General features: G+C 30.6%; 8 protein-coding genes across 11 annotated transcripts; 5 read left to right on the plus strand and 3 right to left on the minus strand.

The window, feature by feature from the left end:
- The first annotated feature begins 221 nt into the window (after positions 1 to 221).
- On the plus strand, positions 222 to 3,397 carry LOC100879764 (ATPase family gene 2 protein homolog A). Of its 3 annotated transcripts, none has more exons than XM_012297399.2 (6): positions 222 to 389; positions 506 to 723; positions 770 to 967; positions 1,210 to 2,432; positions 2,498 to 2,761; positions 2,838 to 3,397. In XM_012297399.2, exons 2-6 carry the CDS (start codon positions 507 to 509, stop codon positions 3,165 to 3,167), a joined length of 2,232 nt encoding a protein of 743 aa, XP_012152789.2. In that variant the 5' UTR covers positions 222 to 389; position 506; the 3' UTR covers positions 3,168 to 3,397. The 3 variants fall into 3 exon arrangements, with proteins under 3 accessions (XP_012152789.2, XP_012152788.2, XP_003708444.2); XM_012297398.2 differs by having other exon boundaries at positions 223 to 389; positions 1,036 to 2,432; XM_003708396.3 differs by having other exon boundaries at positions 223 to 389; positions 785 to 967; positions 1,036 to 2,432.
- LOC143264782 (uncharacterized) lies at positions 3,266 to 3,927 on the plus strand. The gene is made up of 2 exons (XM_076533450.1): positions 3,266 to 3,407; positions 3,466 to 3,927. The coding sequence occupies exons 1-2, from the start codon at positions 3,343 to 3,345 to the stop codon at positions 3,818 to 3,820; spliced, it is 420 nt and encodes a 139-aa protein (XP_076389565.1). The 5' UTR covers positions 3,266 to 3,342; the 3' UTR covers positions 3,821 to 3,927.
- Positions 3,928 to 4,045: 118 nt separating this feature from the next.
- Positions 4,046 to 7,896, minus strand: LOC105664152 (U-scoloptoxin(20)-Cw1a). The gene is made up of 3 exons (XM_012297406.2): positions 7,756 to 7,896; positions 6,748 to 6,907; positions 4,046 to 4,533 (listed from the first exon to the last, which is right to left on the minus strand). Exons 1-3 carry the CDS (start codon positions 7,793 to 7,795, stop codon positions 4,479 to 4,481), a joined length of 255 nt encoding a protein of 84 aa, XP_012152796.2. The 5' UTR covers positions 7,796 to 7,896; the 3' UTR covers positions 4,046 to 4,478.
- Positions 4,540 to 6,431, plus strand: LOC100875173 (nucleolus and neural progenitor protein). Its single transcript, XM_003708357.3, has 5 exons — positions 4,540 to 4,820; positions 4,902 to 5,325; positions 5,401 to 5,571; positions 5,641 to 5,855; positions 5,931 to 6,431. The coding sequence occupies exons 1-5, from the start codon at positions 4,745 to 4,747 to the stop codon at positions 6,377 to 6,379; spliced, it is 1,335 nt and encodes a 444-aa protein (XP_003708405.2). The 5' UTR covers positions 4,540 to 4,744; the 3' UTR covers positions 6,380 to 6,431.
- A 70-nt stretch (positions 7,897 to 7,966) lies between the features above and the next one.
- On the minus strand, positions 7,967 to 10,081 carry LOC100875285 (uncharacterized). 2 transcript variants are annotated; one of them, XM_003708358.3, is made up of 5 exons: positions 9,702 to 10,081; positions 9,177 to 9,341; positions 8,918 to 9,103; positions 8,568 to 8,852; positions 7,967 to 8,490 (listed from the first exon to the last, which is right to left on the minus strand). In XM_003708358.3, exons 1-5 carry the CDS (start codon positions 9,763 to 9,765, stop codon positions 8,378 to 8,380), a joined length of 813 nt encoding a protein of 270 aa, XP_003708406.3. In that variant the 5' UTR covers positions 9,766 to 10,081; the 3' UTR covers positions 7,967 to 8,377. The 2 variants fall into 2 exon arrangements, with proteins under 2 accessions (XP_003708406.3, XP_012152794.2); XM_012297404.2 differs by lacking the exon at positions 9,702 to 10,081 and adding an exon at positions 9,477 to 9,686.
- A 244-nt stretch (positions 10,082 to 10,325) lies between these two features.
- On the plus strand, positions 10,326 to 11,763 carry LOC100879875 (uncharacterized). The gene is made up of 4 exons (XM_003708397.3): positions 10,326 to 10,557; positions 10,634 to 11,242; positions 11,310 to 11,497; positions 11,568 to 11,763. The coding sequence occupies exons 1-4, from the start codon at positions 10,467 to 10,469 to the stop codon at positions 11,613 to 11,615; spliced, it is 936 nt and encodes a 311-aa protein (XP_003708445.1). The 5' UTR covers positions 10,326 to 10,466; the 3' UTR covers positions 11,616 to 11,763.
- mRpL4 (mitochondrial ribosomal protein L4) lies at positions 11,751 to 12,952 on the minus strand. Its single transcript, XM_003708398.3, has 3 exons — positions 12,513 to 12,952; positions 12,019 to 12,427; positions 11,751 to 11,935 (listed from the first exon to the last, which is right to left on the minus strand). The coding sequence occupies exons 1-3, from the start codon at positions 12,804 to 12,806 to the stop codon at positions 11,790 to 11,792; spliced, it is 849 nt and encodes a 282-aa protein (XP_003708446.1). The 5' UTR covers positions 12,807 to 12,952; the 3' UTR covers positions 11,751 to 11,789.
- Positions 12,953 to 13,069: 117 nt separating this feature from the next.
- Positions 13,070 to 14,090, plus strand: LOC100875395 (DNA replication complex GINS protein PSF1). The gene is made up of 4 exons (XM_003708359.3): positions 13,070 to 13,303; positions 13,373 to 13,437; positions 13,524 to 13,830; positions 13,891 to 14,090. Exons 1-4 carry the CDS (start codon positions 13,235 to 13,237, stop codon positions 14,032 to 14,034), a joined length of 585 nt encoding a protein of 194 aa, XP_003708407.1. The 5' UTR covers positions 13,070 to 13,234; the 3' UTR covers positions 14,035 to 14,090.
- The last annotated feature ends 12 nt before the right edge of the window (positions 14,091 to 14,102 follow it).

A 14,102-nucleotide genomic window follows, 5' to 3' on the forward strand; every position in this document is an offset into this window, starting at 1 on the left:
CGTAATTTAAAACTCCATCTAACGTTGTTTAATACTTTTTAACGCGTTATTTGATTACTGCAGAGCCAAATGTTGTATCATGATCTCCTTTTTGTATCGATCTATAAAATAACTGTTTAATTTTTTATTATCAAAATTTCGTTTCATTATTTTTTTTATTGATAATATATTTCTTCTCTTCGCTATCACTTATTTATTAAATGTTATCATCATTCTATATTATTTAAATTCTGACCCCATATGCTGTATACCATATGAGCACGCGTACGTCGCACACACAGTGCAATGGTAAATACATCTATGACATTAAATATATTATATAGACTTTGATGATAAAGTTGTAACTTCAAAGTATTTGTGTATGAACATTATATATATTATCACGGAATGTAAGTATCTACCTTTCTTTATTATATTTAATATAAATCAATTATAAACAATTTATAGGTTATGTTTCCCTAACTCGTTTTAAAAACTTACATTAAAAGACTACATGCTATTTTAGAATGACGTCGAAAGCAAAAGAAGGTGGAAGGAAAAGCCTTTCATCTTGGGTGAAATGCGAAAAATGTCCAAGTATTTTGATGCAAAAAGATATAGAGGTACATGCTGCTAATTGTCCACCTAATTTTGAAACCCAGAATCCTAGCGTTGAAACTTGTCAGCCTAATTTCATTGCTAATGGTATATTATATAGCAATATAGAACTTCATAAGCCATCAGGTATGTTACTATAGTTTTATTGTTGATTATATATTTTTTAACATAGGTGTTTTTTGCATAGAACAGCCAAAAAATATTTCTGAAAGAGTATGCGACGACTTGATATTTATATCGGAAATTGCTTTACAAATATGTGAAATTGCAATAGGAGATTGTGTTCTGGTTACTAGTGGAGACAATACTGTCGTTAAGACTGCATGGCCATGTAAAAACAAAACTTTAGGTGTTTCATTAACAAAACATGGTAAATAGTATAACAAATTCTTTCAAATAATGTTCCTATGAGTTTTCTTATCACTATATTTGTTACAGCGATAGAATTAAATAATCTCAAAGGTCAAGTAACGGTTCAAAAATTAAAATGTTTGGTTAATATCGCTAAAGAATTTATAATCAGTAAGATTGGAAAACATACGTTACCAGAAATAACTACAGAATTAAACATAATATTAAAAAATCATAATGAACAAAAAATATTTTCTGTAGGAAACAAATTAAGTATTCCCTTTTATGGAAAAAAATTAGTATATAAAATAGTAAAAGTGATATCGGATGAATGTACAAACAGTGATTTGTCTGAATATTTTGAACAACTAAATGTAACAAATCAAATACACGACTTCAAATTTTACAAAGCACTTTACAATACAAAATGGACAATCTTAAATGAAGAGCAAGAAAGTAAACAAAACGACACTAAACAAATTAAATATAAAATACAAGATGTTGGGGGATACAATAAAATAATACAGGAGATAAAAGATGTTTTGGACTTTGGACTTGGTAGATGTAACAATATTATTAACTTTTACATTAGTAAAGGAATATTGTTGTATGGTCCGGCTGGTGTCGGCAAATCTTTGATTGCTAATGCCTTGTTATCAGAATATAATGTTAATTCTTTTACTATATACAGTTCGGATATTTACAGTAAATCACTAGGAGAAACGGAGCAAAAATTGAAAGATATTTTCATAGAGGCTAAAGCCAAAGCTCCAAGTATTATTTTGATAGAAGAACTCGATAATTTATGTCCTAAAAGAAGTACTTCGAGTTCAGATCATGAAAGACGAGTTCTTGCGCAACTAACAGCGCTTTTTGACGATATACAAAATGCTAATGATAACATCGTCATATTAGCTACAACTTCCAAGCTAGATTTGGTAGATAGTTCCCTTAGAAGACCTGGTAGAATAGATAGGGAATTTGAAATTTATGTGCCTACTCCCCTTATGCGTGTAGAAATACTTAAAAAAATGCTGTTAAACATCCCAAATACATTGTCTACGGACGATGTATTAAATATTGCGTTTGTAACTCATGGATTTGTTGGTGCCGACCTGTATGGCCTATGCTCGCAAGCTATTCTGAACGCTGTAAAAAAACAACAAAAGGCTGCAACAGTACCGTGTTTAAAAGTAACATCATCTGATTTCAACTGTGCTTTGATCATAACAAAGCCATCAGCTATGAAGGAAGTTCTAATAGAAGTGCCAAACGTTCGATGGTCCGACATTGGAGGGCAAAAAGATTTGAAATTGAAATTGATACAAGCGGTTGAATGGCCGTTACGCCATCCGGAAGCATTTATAAGAATGGGTATTACTCCTCCCAAAGGTGTTCTGATGTTTGGTCCACCAGGTTGCTCTAAAACAATGATCGCTAAAGCTCTGGCAACAGAGAGCAAAGTGAACTTTTTGAATATAAAGGTGTGACTCGTTACTATTTACTTTTATTTTTTTTGTATGAATCTGCAAAGTTATGTTTTATACAGGGTCCAGAATTGTTCTCAAAATGGGTTGGTGAATCTGAAAAAGCAGTCAGAGAAGTATTTCGAAAAGCAAGACAAGTTTCACCTTCCATAGTGTTTATTGATGAAATAGACGCTTTGGGAGGTGAAAGATCTTCTGCGTCCAACACCGGAAGTAACGTACAAGAACGAGTTTTAGCACAGTTATTAACAGAGCTTGATGGAGTTAGTGCATTAGGGAGTGTTACTCTTGTCGCGGCGACTAATCGCCCGGATAAAATTGATAAGGTTAATTGGATATATAAATTATTATATATTTAGTAAACATATCTTGTATTAATTTCGGTATTATTATTCTTTATAGGCGCTACTTCGACCAGGTCGTTTAGATCGAATAATATATGTACCATTACCCGATTATGACACCAGACAAGAAATTTTCGATATAAAATTAAGAAATATGCCAATTAACGAGGATGTACGAATTCAAGATTTAGTCGAACTTACAGAAGGTTATTCAGGAGCAGAAATTCAAGCGATATGTCACGAAGCTGCCATGAAAGCTCTTGAAGAAGATTTAAATGCTTCCATAATCACTAAAGAACATTTTAAAGCGGCGTTGGCTCTAATTATTCCTCGAACTCCTCCGTCCTTGATAAATATATACAATGACTACCTAAATAAAATATATTAACCATGAAACATTTGCTCGTGCATAGCAATCGAATTTGTTTATTCTCGGTGACATAATCATTCATTTATCGAAATATTCTTTCATTATTGTATAATCATATTTTTGTCCAATTACATTTTCGGTGATATTTAACAAAATTTGCAATTGTACAATTACAAAAATATAACGCTGAAAGATGTCAGTGTTCGTAAAATGTGATGAACCCTCTAATAAACCCAGATCAAAAAGAATGATTGAATGGTTTGATAATTTTATTATTTAACATATTTGGTTAATTTTTAATCAACATTTATTTCAGCTGTGGTGGTTGTCCTCCAGCGGAACTACAATGTCCACAAATTTGTACCATGCCATGTATGCAGGAAATTGTATGTTATCCATGTGAATATCAAGAACAACCTGAATGTCCCCCACCTATGCCAGTTACTTGCATGCCGCGTCCACCTCGAGCACCATGTGTACCATGCGCCCCACGACCTTTCGTTTGTCCTCCCTGCACGGGTCATCCATGCATCACTTGTGCACCCTTACCAAAGCCAGTCCCTGCTCCTGTCGAATATGGACCTGTCTTACGAACGCCTCTTACTACTGGTGGATTGTTTTACATTGGAAGTACAAGATGTTACACTTGCACACCATCCGCGTGTTGCTAAATTGCTAAATGTTTTGTGTACTACATCCATCCTTCTCACATAATAGTGTCAACATAAAATGTAAAATTAAAGTAAATTAAATAAATCTTACACATGATGCACTTATATCTATGTGTACTATACAATGAAATCATATGCGAATTATCTCGATATTTTTATATCTAAATTTCTGTATCTCAACTTTTTTATTTCCGATGATTTGGTAACAACAGACATTGATATTATTGTACAATTTTAAATAATTGCAAAATTTGTAAGTAAAATTATACTAATGGATAGAAGGAGGTGTGAGCTCTGTCCATTATCACATTTTGATAGATGTAGTTATACAGTAACAACTTCTATGCAACCTTTGTTAAATGTAGAACATCGCAAATCCTGTCAACAGTATTCCCCTAAGATTGAACCGATAAAAGCTGTGAGGTAGAGATTTAATGTCAAGTTATTGTGTACAAGATTTTCATTATTTACTCATTGTAAATTATACATTGAAGATTTAAACCACCTGTAAATATACCGCAATGTTACGGACCATGGACAAATTTAATGTATCGTCCTATCATACAAGGAGCATTAAAATATCGAGGAGTATATAAATTAGTTCCTGTTGATCCTCCGCCAAGCAGTCCTGTACTGTGTAGACCTGCGCCTGATAAACCTACTGATTCCACTGGAATGGTAGTTTATCGTCGCTGGCCCACGTTTCTGCATCCCTATATGTAAACAAACACACGTGGACCCTAATTTTATGTATTATATATGTACACTGTGATTGAATGTACTGTATGAGTACTAAATTATTAGTAATTACTAGAAATGTATAAAAAAACTATGTTTGCGTAAAAATGTGTACAAAAAGTAAGGTTATGTTTTGAATGTATAAATAATATAATATTGAAAGTACATCACAAATAAATAATTAATATGGAAGCTATATGGAATAATATTCAATTAGAGCGTCCACCAAATATTACTTGTTACGTTAAGCGTGAAAAGTTTGGTAAGTCAAATATCTGAAAAAATCATATACATTTTCAGCATATAAATCAAAGCATATTATAAGTTCTTTCTACTTTATTAGATACAACAGCATTTTTAAAAACATTAGAAAAAATTATAAAGGATTTAACTTCTCAAAAATTGTTACACAAGGAAGCAGCAATTTTAAGCAGAATAATTTATCGTATGAAAACTAAATTTCGAAATGACAAAGGTGTTAAATTTATGCTGAAAGTAAATAAAACCCTACTCAATTATCTTCATTTACAACTCAAGAAAGAATATGAAAATTTAAAGGACTTTGTTGAAATAAACAATGATTATGTTACATTACCTAGTAAACAAATGATAGAATATGTCTTGGTTAGAACACAGGGATTTGCCAAACTTGTGTTACGTATGGAAGAAGTTTCGAAACTTACTGCACATTTTCTCAGAAGTAGAATTGGTATAGGTCATGCTTGGACTGTTGCTACTATTGCATATGCTATTATTAGTAGAATATGGTTAGTTTTTTCATTATTTGGTATTAATTTATGAATCATGAATAAACTTTTATATTTTTAAATATTTGGTTGTAGGGTTTTATCAAGGTATTTAGTTAAACAATCTTGTATATGGTATAATGATTTATATCAATATTTAAAATCATTCAAAGTTTCTGGAATACAATGGCTTCCTGATAACTATGAATTCCCAAATGATTTAAAATTATGGTTATCGGTACCATGGATAGAAGAACCTATTCCAAGGCATGTAGAAACCATTAAAAATAATAAAATACTATGTAACATCATCATAATTAATCTATATTGTTACAGTGTTCCCAGTAGTTATGGATTACAAAGTTCAATATTTAAGCTGATTATACCAGGTGATTATGAGTCAGATGAAGATTTAATCTTTGACACAGAAGACAATAGTAAACCAACAAATGCTGACAATGCATTATTATCTCAAAAAAAAGAAAATATTACATCCAGTATAACACCAACAAATGAAAAGAAAAGTATTGTGTCTGATAATGATACAGGAGGTATTCAAATTAGATAAATTATTATTTTCTAATAAACAATCATGAAAATAGCTAACTATTATTTTTAATTTGCAGAAGTTATTGACCGCCGCACTTTTTATCTCGAACGTGTTAAAAATGCGGCAATAGTTCCCAAAGAAAAGAAGCACAAAGGAACGACAAAGATAAAAGATACAGAAGAAAAAATTCATCATGAAGTAATAAATACTCAAAAAAGTGATTTTAAAGTTGTAAATGATAGAAACGAAAATGTGAAACAATACAAGAATCCTATCATAAAACAGGATGTAACTAAAAAAGAAGTTCAAAAAAAAGTATCAACATTTAATAAGGTTAAAAATAAATCAGACTTAGAAATGTTATTGAATAAAGATTCATATCCAGGTTTAGATAAATTACAATGGAATATTATTAGAAACAAAAGTAAAAAGTTATTAAATGAATTAAATGCTTGTTCTTCCGAATCAAAGCAAGGAATTTTATTAAAAAAAATAAAAAAGCGAATACAGTTGTGGATTGCATAAATACTGCATGTAACAATCAACCAAAAAATTATAATAAAATAAATAAATTTGACACTTGTTATAAATTCATTACTAGTAACTTTAATTATCATAATATTCTTTTGATTGTTGAAAACAATTGACTAGCACGTAAACTATTTGAAGTATATTAATTAGCTTTAAGTTAACGCAAGATGCTAAAATTAATAATACTGTGCAATTAGATTGATATAAATCATAAACAGTACTATCCCTGAGTACATATGTATCGACAAAGCGGACTAGTAGCGCAATGAAATACAGTAAATTCGATGTTCCACGTTATGTCATTTTTGTCTAGCAACTAATGCATGTCATGATTCGAAGTTGAATGCAATCGGACTATGTACCGGTGCGATCTTATCCATGACTGCAATCCAGAATTAAATTGCCTCTTCTTCATGTTGTTGAAGCAACAAGCGCGAAACTGTCGAGTCCCGCATATATCGGCACATTCTCTGCCACATTGGTCGCAGGATAAAGTTTCTCCAAAAATCCACAAAGCGTATACTATAAAACAGAAATACATTCAAATTGTAAAAATTAGCAGACTTCAGTAGATTCCTTTAAGCGATATAATACGTGGCGATAACGATATTACGCTTGATAATTCACGACGAATTTAATACTTGGTAATACAGCTTATAGAAAACAACATAACGATATAAAACATAGCGTTATATTTACTTTTTTATATAAAAGGTCGATCTAAGTAAAAAAGAAATACGAAGAAATGAATTTATGGATGCTGCAACAGAACTGGAAGTTCAGCGATGAATGTTAAGTAGGTAATTACAAGTTATTTCTTGTACAAGATGCGCGAAGTAATATATAACTTCATTAGACTTTCTTAAAGTGCCAGAATTTGCATGTAAGTAGATACTGCACGGGTGACGATTAAGATAGCGTTAATGGTGAAATCAATTAGTGAAACAGGTAAATAGGGAGTATACCGTTTGATGACATTATCCTCTGAAAGTAGAGATTATACCGTGGTCAACATAAGTCCTTTAACGGTTTCAATATTCCTGGAATATCACTGTTCCCACGAATATTGTGAAATCCGTCTTAAGAATATACCATAATGAAATTAGGAAATAAACGCTAAGACCTACATAATTTATCGAAGCTGATACAAACTATTAAAAATAGTAAAGATTAACTTTTTTATTTCAATCTTTCGGTTTGTTATTTCAATTCGTTAGCATTATTTTAAATAATATTCAACATTCTCTTTCATTCGTTTTGTAAATATTTGATTAAATGCGAATTAAAATCATACTATGAACATATTAAAAATATTAGCAAAATGTTTGCAATAATATTTACAATTGTGAATAATAAAAATGATCGCTTACCTGCAAGTAACAGTATCACGTAAGTATAGTTGATCTTCATGTTTGATGAACCAATTATTATTTAGTTTAACTAGCAATTACGCACAATGAATAAACGCTATAAATAAGAAGAAACATAATTATTTGCAATGTTCACAAGTTTAATAGAATGAAAAAATATGCATTTTAAAATAGCACGGGAAAACAAGAAAGTGTAATAAATAAAGTACAATCACAGTTTTTAATACCCGAGTATTGGAACTTTATTGTTGAACAGAAGGTTTTTAAATAAATAAAATATTTGAAATATTAATGGTAAAGATGTTAACTTGCAGATCGTTTGCGGATGAACGCTGAGGATCAAATGATAAAGCTATCGAGGATCGCCCCGTAAAGATATATGTATATCCCCTCCAAGTCATATCGCCCCCTTCATCCTTAATACACACGCAATCGCATTTTCGTTCTCAATAATATATTCAACATTTCTAATTATTCTAGTGCAGTTTACCAATTCCAATTCGGATTTAGTAACACTGTTACAGGAAGACAAAGAATAGAAATAGTTACATCCATTACGATACAGTATGGATAATAATTATTAAGGGTATGAAGCTTTAATTTTAAAATATAACTTAAAAAATTAAACTTTCATCTGTAACTTCAACGATATTAAAACATATAAAACAATGATGACGATGTTAAAACGTCTAATTCCATCTCCTGATCCACTGCTAGTTTGGGCTAATGATTGAACTGAAACATTCCGAAAAGAATAATTATTAAACAAGTTTGTAAAAATTTTATCATATATTCATTGGAACAATTCGAACCAGGATAGTAAACGATCCTCTTCCTGCGTTTGTAGTCCGTGCGAGGAATAGAAATCTCGCAATCGATTAATATAGGTTCGAGAATGTTACTCAAAATTGTACTGCGACTCACGGACAGTCTACCTTCTTCCATTTGTACAATTTCATCGTAATAGTTCTCAACTTCGATTCCCTCTATGTAAAATTTTAAGATTGGCCGTGGTTGCGCTTCATATTCCACACATGTTAGATTCAAGTGACTTTCATTGAAGAAAGAAACATGTATCCTTGCATCAGTTTCTGGCGCTATAAATGAACATTTCATTGTAACACACATGATGAAGATCATGATTGCAAAACTATAAATCTACCATAAACAATCATATTAGTGGTTGCCGAGTCCTCTTCTTGAAACGTGCTGATAGAGCACGTATACTCTCCACCCATTTCAACGGTAGCCATCTTTAATTGTATGATAGATTTCGAATTAGGGTACCGTAAATTTGACTGAGGATATTCGGTAAATCCGTATAGAACTCCCACGTCCTGAGGCGGCACTGTATACATAATTATAGTAATAGCAATAATAATGGTAACAATAATGTGTAAATTATTAGGAAGTAATATTACTTGGTGGTATCCATTGATAGATTTGATTCATGTTATGAAACCATTTTATTACGAGACCATTTTCTTCCTCTCTGACGTTGTAAATGCATGATAGATTGATCGGTCCAGTACCATTTCGTACGACTAATGGCACTTCCAAAGAATGAATCGTTGAAGCGTGTATGTCTACGAAATAAGTAAATATGGACTTCAACTAAAATTAAGCATTCGAATTTTAAAGAGGAAGACTTTCACATATTTAAATTACGATATATAAAAGAATAGTACTGAAAAATCAATATAAAGTTAATATAATATTACTGTTTTCGCGCTCCGTCTTCCAATAGTTCATATATTGTCTCACTCGCGCTATACCATTAAAACGTCGTATCCTATTATAGTTTTAGGTATGGTTATAGTGTATACTATGCAAATATGTATGTTCTCGTTTATTAATTTATATGTTCTAAACTCTAATGGAATTTCTCGCAAACGATAGACGAATAAGCAAAATAAATTTTGAGAAATGGGCTTGGAAAATGTTACCTGGGAGAAGGTTCAATATTGTTGCAACGTGGAGCAGAAAAACTGCATGTGTGATTGACGGCATTTTCTACGAAGATCAGTTTTCAGACTAATGCACAATTAAACCATGCTTCGTTAAACTTAAATCAAGCGCAGGTGAAAGGTTCTGCGCAGTTACCGATTATATTGGTGATTGTACAATATTTTTATATTATTCGATGACGAACAAATAACATACATTCTGACTTACAATCATGATACTTAATTATGCAAAATGTCTTGAATTATTTAATGTTTGTGTAAGATTTCATTTTATATAAATATTTATATGTTTATAATATAATTGATTGCCGCACTTTTTGCTCTTCGAATTTCTACAGACGGTCTTTTTAATTCATACTTTCTCTAAAAGATGGCAACCGTATACGTTTCAGTGTGAAATTCTTAATATAGAGCGATAACTTGGTTATAGTTTATATATCGAAAAATATTACGAAATAAATAACAGATCTTTACAATATAAAATTTATTTCTGCAAATTTTCATTTAACGATGTCATTGCTAAAGTATTAAAATGAAAGAAAAATTGTTGGTGTCTCGTATCAGTATTTTTTAAATACAGAAATAAGAGCTCTTATACCTCTCTAGTGATTATAGATATTTATGACTAAGGGAATGTAACTGACTTCAACGTTTTTGTCATTTGAATAGTGAATACGAAAACAAAATTGTATCAATTCTTATTGTTGCTATTTACTGTTATTAGATAGTGTTACTTTTAAAATAATGAATGACGATCCAAGAGAAGTACTTGCTATTTTAAATTCATTAGGATTTATTGGAATTACTGCTCAACAACTTAAAGCGTTTATGAAAGGTATGTAGTATTATCAATATTTTATTTATATCCTATAATAGTACCGTGCATTACTATGTATCATTTTTGTTACAAGATTTGAAGCTGTACAGGAAAATAAAAGAACATGAAAGGCAGCAGAGGAAAGAAGAAATTAAAAAGAAAATAATGGACAAACAGCAAAGTATGATTAAAGAAATTCTTAGAGAACACAAAACACACAATTATTCAATTGAAAATACAATATCTACTAATTCTTCTAGTTCTTATGTTGACAATTCTCTTGTAAAGATAAATATAAAATGTTCATCTAATGATAAAGAAAATGAAAAATCTAATTCTGAAGAAAATTTTGCAGTAACTAAACAAAAATTAAATATAATGAAATCAAAACCTGAATTTAAAGAGGTATTTGATCATTATAACATTAAATCTAACAGCGTATCTTCTCATAAGAATGATGTACCTCGATTACAAAGTAAAACTACGTATCTTAAAGGTTTGGAAAAAGATGTTTGTACGAAGAAGCAGCATCAAACAAAAGCAGAATCTGATAAAATAACACGTCATGAAAAATCTGTACCTTTACAGTCTATTCGTCCTATGAGTGCTCCAAATATTTTAGAACATGAACAAGAGCACTTTGGAAGTAGTCGAACAAAAAGTACAATGTCTACAAAATATTCTCAATCTGGTTCAAAGTCCTGTAAGGTTTTAATATATATTGTATTGTATGTTATGAATGTAATAATTCAACTTTGTATATTATGTAGTTATTAGGCCATGGAGACTACAACCAGAAGTTCGAAAAGCTTTAAGTATAAAAAAATCTGATCCTGTTACAATGTATCAAAAATATCAGCAAGAATGGAAACAGATGTCTTTTCCTGGTGAAGCTAAACATTCAAGCGTAAGATGGGCAATTCGTGAAAAAATGTTAGGAGGAGATCCTCATCCCATGGTACAAACTTTGTTCAAATGCAATTTATTTATTCTTTGCTTATTACTAATGCTTTTTCAATTTTTTATAGCCTGTTCCCAAAAAATCTACGAGTATGCCGATGCTAAAAAGGAAATGACCTCTCTTCAATTAGGGACTAAAATTTTTGTTAAGAGTAAATAATTATAAAGAAAATTACATTAATAACCATGTTAGATTAAGTAATTATAAGAAAAGGTTGTCTGCTGTTATTAAAAATAAATACAAATTAATATATGTTAAACAAACATTTGGTTTTTGCCTTCTTTAATTTCTAATTCTGATTCAATTTAAACTTTTGCATTAATTTCCGATTATCAGGTCTATGTAAATTATACAATATTTTATCTTCGATTAAGCGTGCAGCTCTTTCGGTGAGAACTAAAGTATCATGTTTTAACATACTGTAAACATTTAGTCCTGCAAAATAAATGGTAAATAAATATAAGTTATATAGTAATAGTATTAATAATAATATTTGATGTACTCAATATCTACTTTACCATATGCAGGCATTAAATTCACATGCTTTATTTCATCTGTAGCTTCTGTTATATTTGGAGCCATGATATCTTCAGAATCAACAAAAAGTACAGAAGGACCCCAGTGTCTTGCTTCTATTAATTCTTTAATGTATGCAGAATCATTTGTTGGAATTTCTAATTCATTAATAATGTACAAATCATCTTGAGCAAGTTTAACAGATAATGTACATGTAAGTCCAGCTACACGAGTGAAAAAGGGGAGCATGTAGAAATGAGGTGTTGGTGACCGAGGCCCATGTGCAACACCACCTCCTCTCCATAGTGGTGAACGTATACTTCCATGGCGTGCACGTCCTGTTCCTTTTTGTCTCCATGGCTTGCGACCACCACCTCTTACTTCTGCACGAGTTTTTGTATTTGCATAACACTAAAATAAAAAACTAATTTTAATGTTTTCCATTTATTTTATTAATACTGATATTTCCTAGAAAATAATTTAATTTAACAATTACCACCCAGCGATACATTCTTTGCCATTGAACATTTTGATGAATGATATCTATTCGCGGAGCTGCTCCAAAAACATCCGGATGTAAAGTTACGAGACCCAATTTCTTCCTTTCAACAGTGTCTAAATTTTCTATCCATACTTCTCGAGGTTTTTGATACAAAAACTTTTCATCCGGGTAATCGCGTTTAGAAATAATTGGACTGTTTTGTTCTGCAATGACTCTCGTACAAAATGTTGCCGCTTGATACAAACATGTTTGTCCTTTTGTAATGACATTTCTAAATAACATTAACATTTTTATAAAACTTTTTTCTGCTATTACATTCGCATAGTATATATTTAATCAAACATAAACGAGATGGAGAATTGTATATTTCTATCTCACGGTTTAAAGGTTGTGTAGCCACATTAGCAAGTCGCACCTAACCTGAATATTTTTAAATAACATCTTTTCTAGATGTCGCTACAAAATTTTATAGATGACACTACCAGTAAACATAAACAGTTTTATACATCTATGTTGTGCATGAATAAATCTTTTGAAATCGTTGTTATATTTATTGTTATATTCATTATTTTGTAAAATTATTCTTATGGAATTTTATCGTTACAACAATATTTTGTTGCATTTTGTATTATATACACAAAAAAAAATATTTTTTAAGAAAATACAGAGTTGTGATACCGCATTCTATCTTCTGTAGCATTACATTATTTTAAAAAATGTTTGGAAGAAAAGCATGTAAACTCATAACAGAACTAGATTTATCCGCTGATATTCTACCATTTAATGTAGGTTGTATAACATTCAATATATTTAAAAATAATTTAGTGATTAAAAATAATTATTTTTATTCATAGGAAATAGTAGTTAAAGAAGTTATTGACGAAATGCATTTTCTCTATAAAGCAAATATGTCTGATAGGTTTGTATTAATTATTATATCTGCTAGAGTTGTTCAGATATTTTGAAAGATTTGTTATTATGCAAGTAAAAAAAAATTTCTTTTAGTAATGCTATTCGGAACGATGACAATATGGCATTATTACCTTCTGTACAACTTCGACATATAGCATTGACCAGAAATAAAAGATGTCTGTTGACATATGTATATAATAGGATGAGAAGAATAAGAGACCTACGTTGGGAATTAGGAAGCATTTTGCCACCAGAAATAAATTCAAATCTATTAAACGCTGAAGCCCAATGGTTTCAGACGTACAACAAATCATTAGCTACATATATGAGATCATTAGGAGAAGATTATGGATTTAATATCACAGCAAATATGTTACCTCCAAAGACTCCTTATGTAGAGGTAAATAAATTGTTTACACTTTTGTTAACATTTAAACATGCAAATATGGAACAATTCCAGGTAAAATGCGTGACAGATTTTGGAAGATTGGAACTCGAGGACGGTCAAGTAATTTTATTAAAGAAAAATACATATCATTTATTACCCAGAGCTGTATGTGAACCACTTATACGGCAAGGTATTCTTGAACATAACAGCACATAATTTGTTACTTTTATAATTTGTTATAATAAAAATAAAATTTATTTTTATTCTTTTTATCCTGTCAACAT

This window comes from Megachile rotundata, chromosome 7, assembly GCF_050947335.1.
Source record: "Megachile rotundata isolate GNS110a chromosome 7, iyMegRotu1, whole genome shotgun sequence".
In the NCBI taxonomy this organism is placed as follows: Eukaryota; Metazoa; Arthropoda; class Insecta; order Hymenoptera; family Megachilidae; genus Megachile; species Megachile rotundata.

Excerpts from the sequence above, each read along its gene's own strand:
- LOC100879764 (XM_012297398.2), top strand. The coding sequence starts at position 507 with ATGACGTCGAAAGCAAAAGAAGGTGGAAGGAAAAGCCTTTCATCTTGG. Across the intron at positions 724-769 it reads AGAACTTCATAAGCCATCAG|GTGTTTTTTGCATAGAACAG; the intron begins GTATGTTACTAT and ends TTTTTAACATAG. Across the intron at positions 2,433-2,497 it reads TGAACTTTTTGAATATAAAG|GGTCCAGAATTGTTCTCAAA; the intron begins GTGTGACTCGTT and ends TGTTTTATACAG.
- LOC100875173 (XM_003708357.3), top strand. The coding sequence starts at position 4,745 with ATGGAAGCTATATGGAATAATATTCAATTAGAGCGTCCACCAAATATT. Across the intron at positions 5,326-5,400 it reads GCTATTATTAGTAGAATATG|GGTTTTATCAAGGTATTTAG; the intron begins GTTAGTTTTTTC and ends ATTTGGTTGTAG. Across the intron at positions 5,856-5,930 it reads GTCTGATAATGATACAGGAG|AAGTTATTGACCGCCGCACT; the intron begins GTATTCAAATTA and ends TTTAATTTGCAG.
- LOC100875285 (XM_003708358.3), bottom strand. The coding sequence starts at position 9,765 with ATGCCGTCAATCACACATGCAGTTTTTCTGCTCCACGTTGCAACAATA. Across the intron at positions 9,342-9,701 it reads AATATTGAACCTTCTCCCAG|ACATACACGCTTCAACGATT; the intron begins GTAACATTTTCC and ends CTTATTTCGTAG. Across the intron at positions 8,853-8,917 it reads CACTAATATGATTGTTTATG|CGCCAGAAACTGATGCAAGG; the intron begins GTAGATTTATAG and ends GTTCATTTATAG.
- mRpL4 (XM_003708398.3), bottom strand. The coding sequence starts at position 12,806 with ATGTTAATGTTATTTAGAAATGTCATTACAAAAGGACAAACATGTTTG. Across the intron at positions 12,428-12,512 it reads AAAGAATGTATCGCTGGGTG|TGTTATGCAAATACAAAAAC; the intron begins GTAATTGTTAAA and ends TTTTTATTTTAG. Across the intron at positions 11,936-12,018 it reads GAATTTAATGCCTGCATATG|GACTAAATGTTTACAGTATG; the intron begins GTAAAGTAGATA and ends TTTATTTTGCAG.
- LOC100875395 (XM_003708359.3), top strand. The coding sequence starts at position 13,235 with ATGTTTGGAAGAAAAGCATGTAAACTCATAACAGAACTAGATTTATCC. Across the intron at positions 13,304-13,372 it reads CTGATATTCTACCATTTAAT|GAAATAGTAGTTAAAGAAGT; the intron begins GTAGGTTGTATA and ends TTTTATTCATAG. Across the intron at positions 13,438-13,523 it reads AAAGCAAATATGTCTGATAG|TAATGCTATTCGGAACGATG; the intron begins GTTTGTATTAAT and ends AATTTCTTTTAG.
- LOC143264782 (XM_076533450.1), top strand. The coding sequence starts at position 3,343 with ATGTCAGTGTTCGTAAAATGTGATGAACCCTCTAATAAACCCAGATCA. Across the intron at positions 3,408-3,465 it reads TCAAAAAGAATGATTGAATG|CTGTGGTGGTTGTCCTCCAG; the intron begins GTTTGATAATTT and ends CATTTATTTCAG.
- LOC100879875 (XM_003708397.3), top strand. The coding sequence starts at position 10,467 with ATGAATGACGATCCAAGAGAAGTACTTGCTATTTTAAATTCATTAGGA. Across the intron at positions 10,558-10,633 it reads ACTTAAAGCGTTTATGAAAG|ATTTGAAGCTGTACAGGAAA; the intron begins GTATGTAGTATT and ends TTTTGTTACAAG. Across the intron at positions 11,243-11,309 it reads TCAATCTGGTTCAAAGTCCT|TTATTAGGCCATGGAGACTA; the intron begins GTAAGGTTTTAA and ends TATATTATGTAG.
- LOC105664152 (XM_012297406.2), bottom strand. The coding sequence starts at position 7,795 with ATGAAGATCAACTATACTTACGTGATACTGTTACTTGCAG. Across the intron at positions 6,908-7,755 it reads CGTGATACTGTTACTTGCAG|TATACGCTTTGTGGATTTTT; the intron begins GTAAGCGATCAT and ends TCTGTTTTATAG. Across the intron at positions 4,534-6,747 it reads TCATGGATAAGATCGCACCG|GGATGCAGAAACGTGGGCCA; the intron begins GTACATAGTCCG and ends GTTTACATATAG.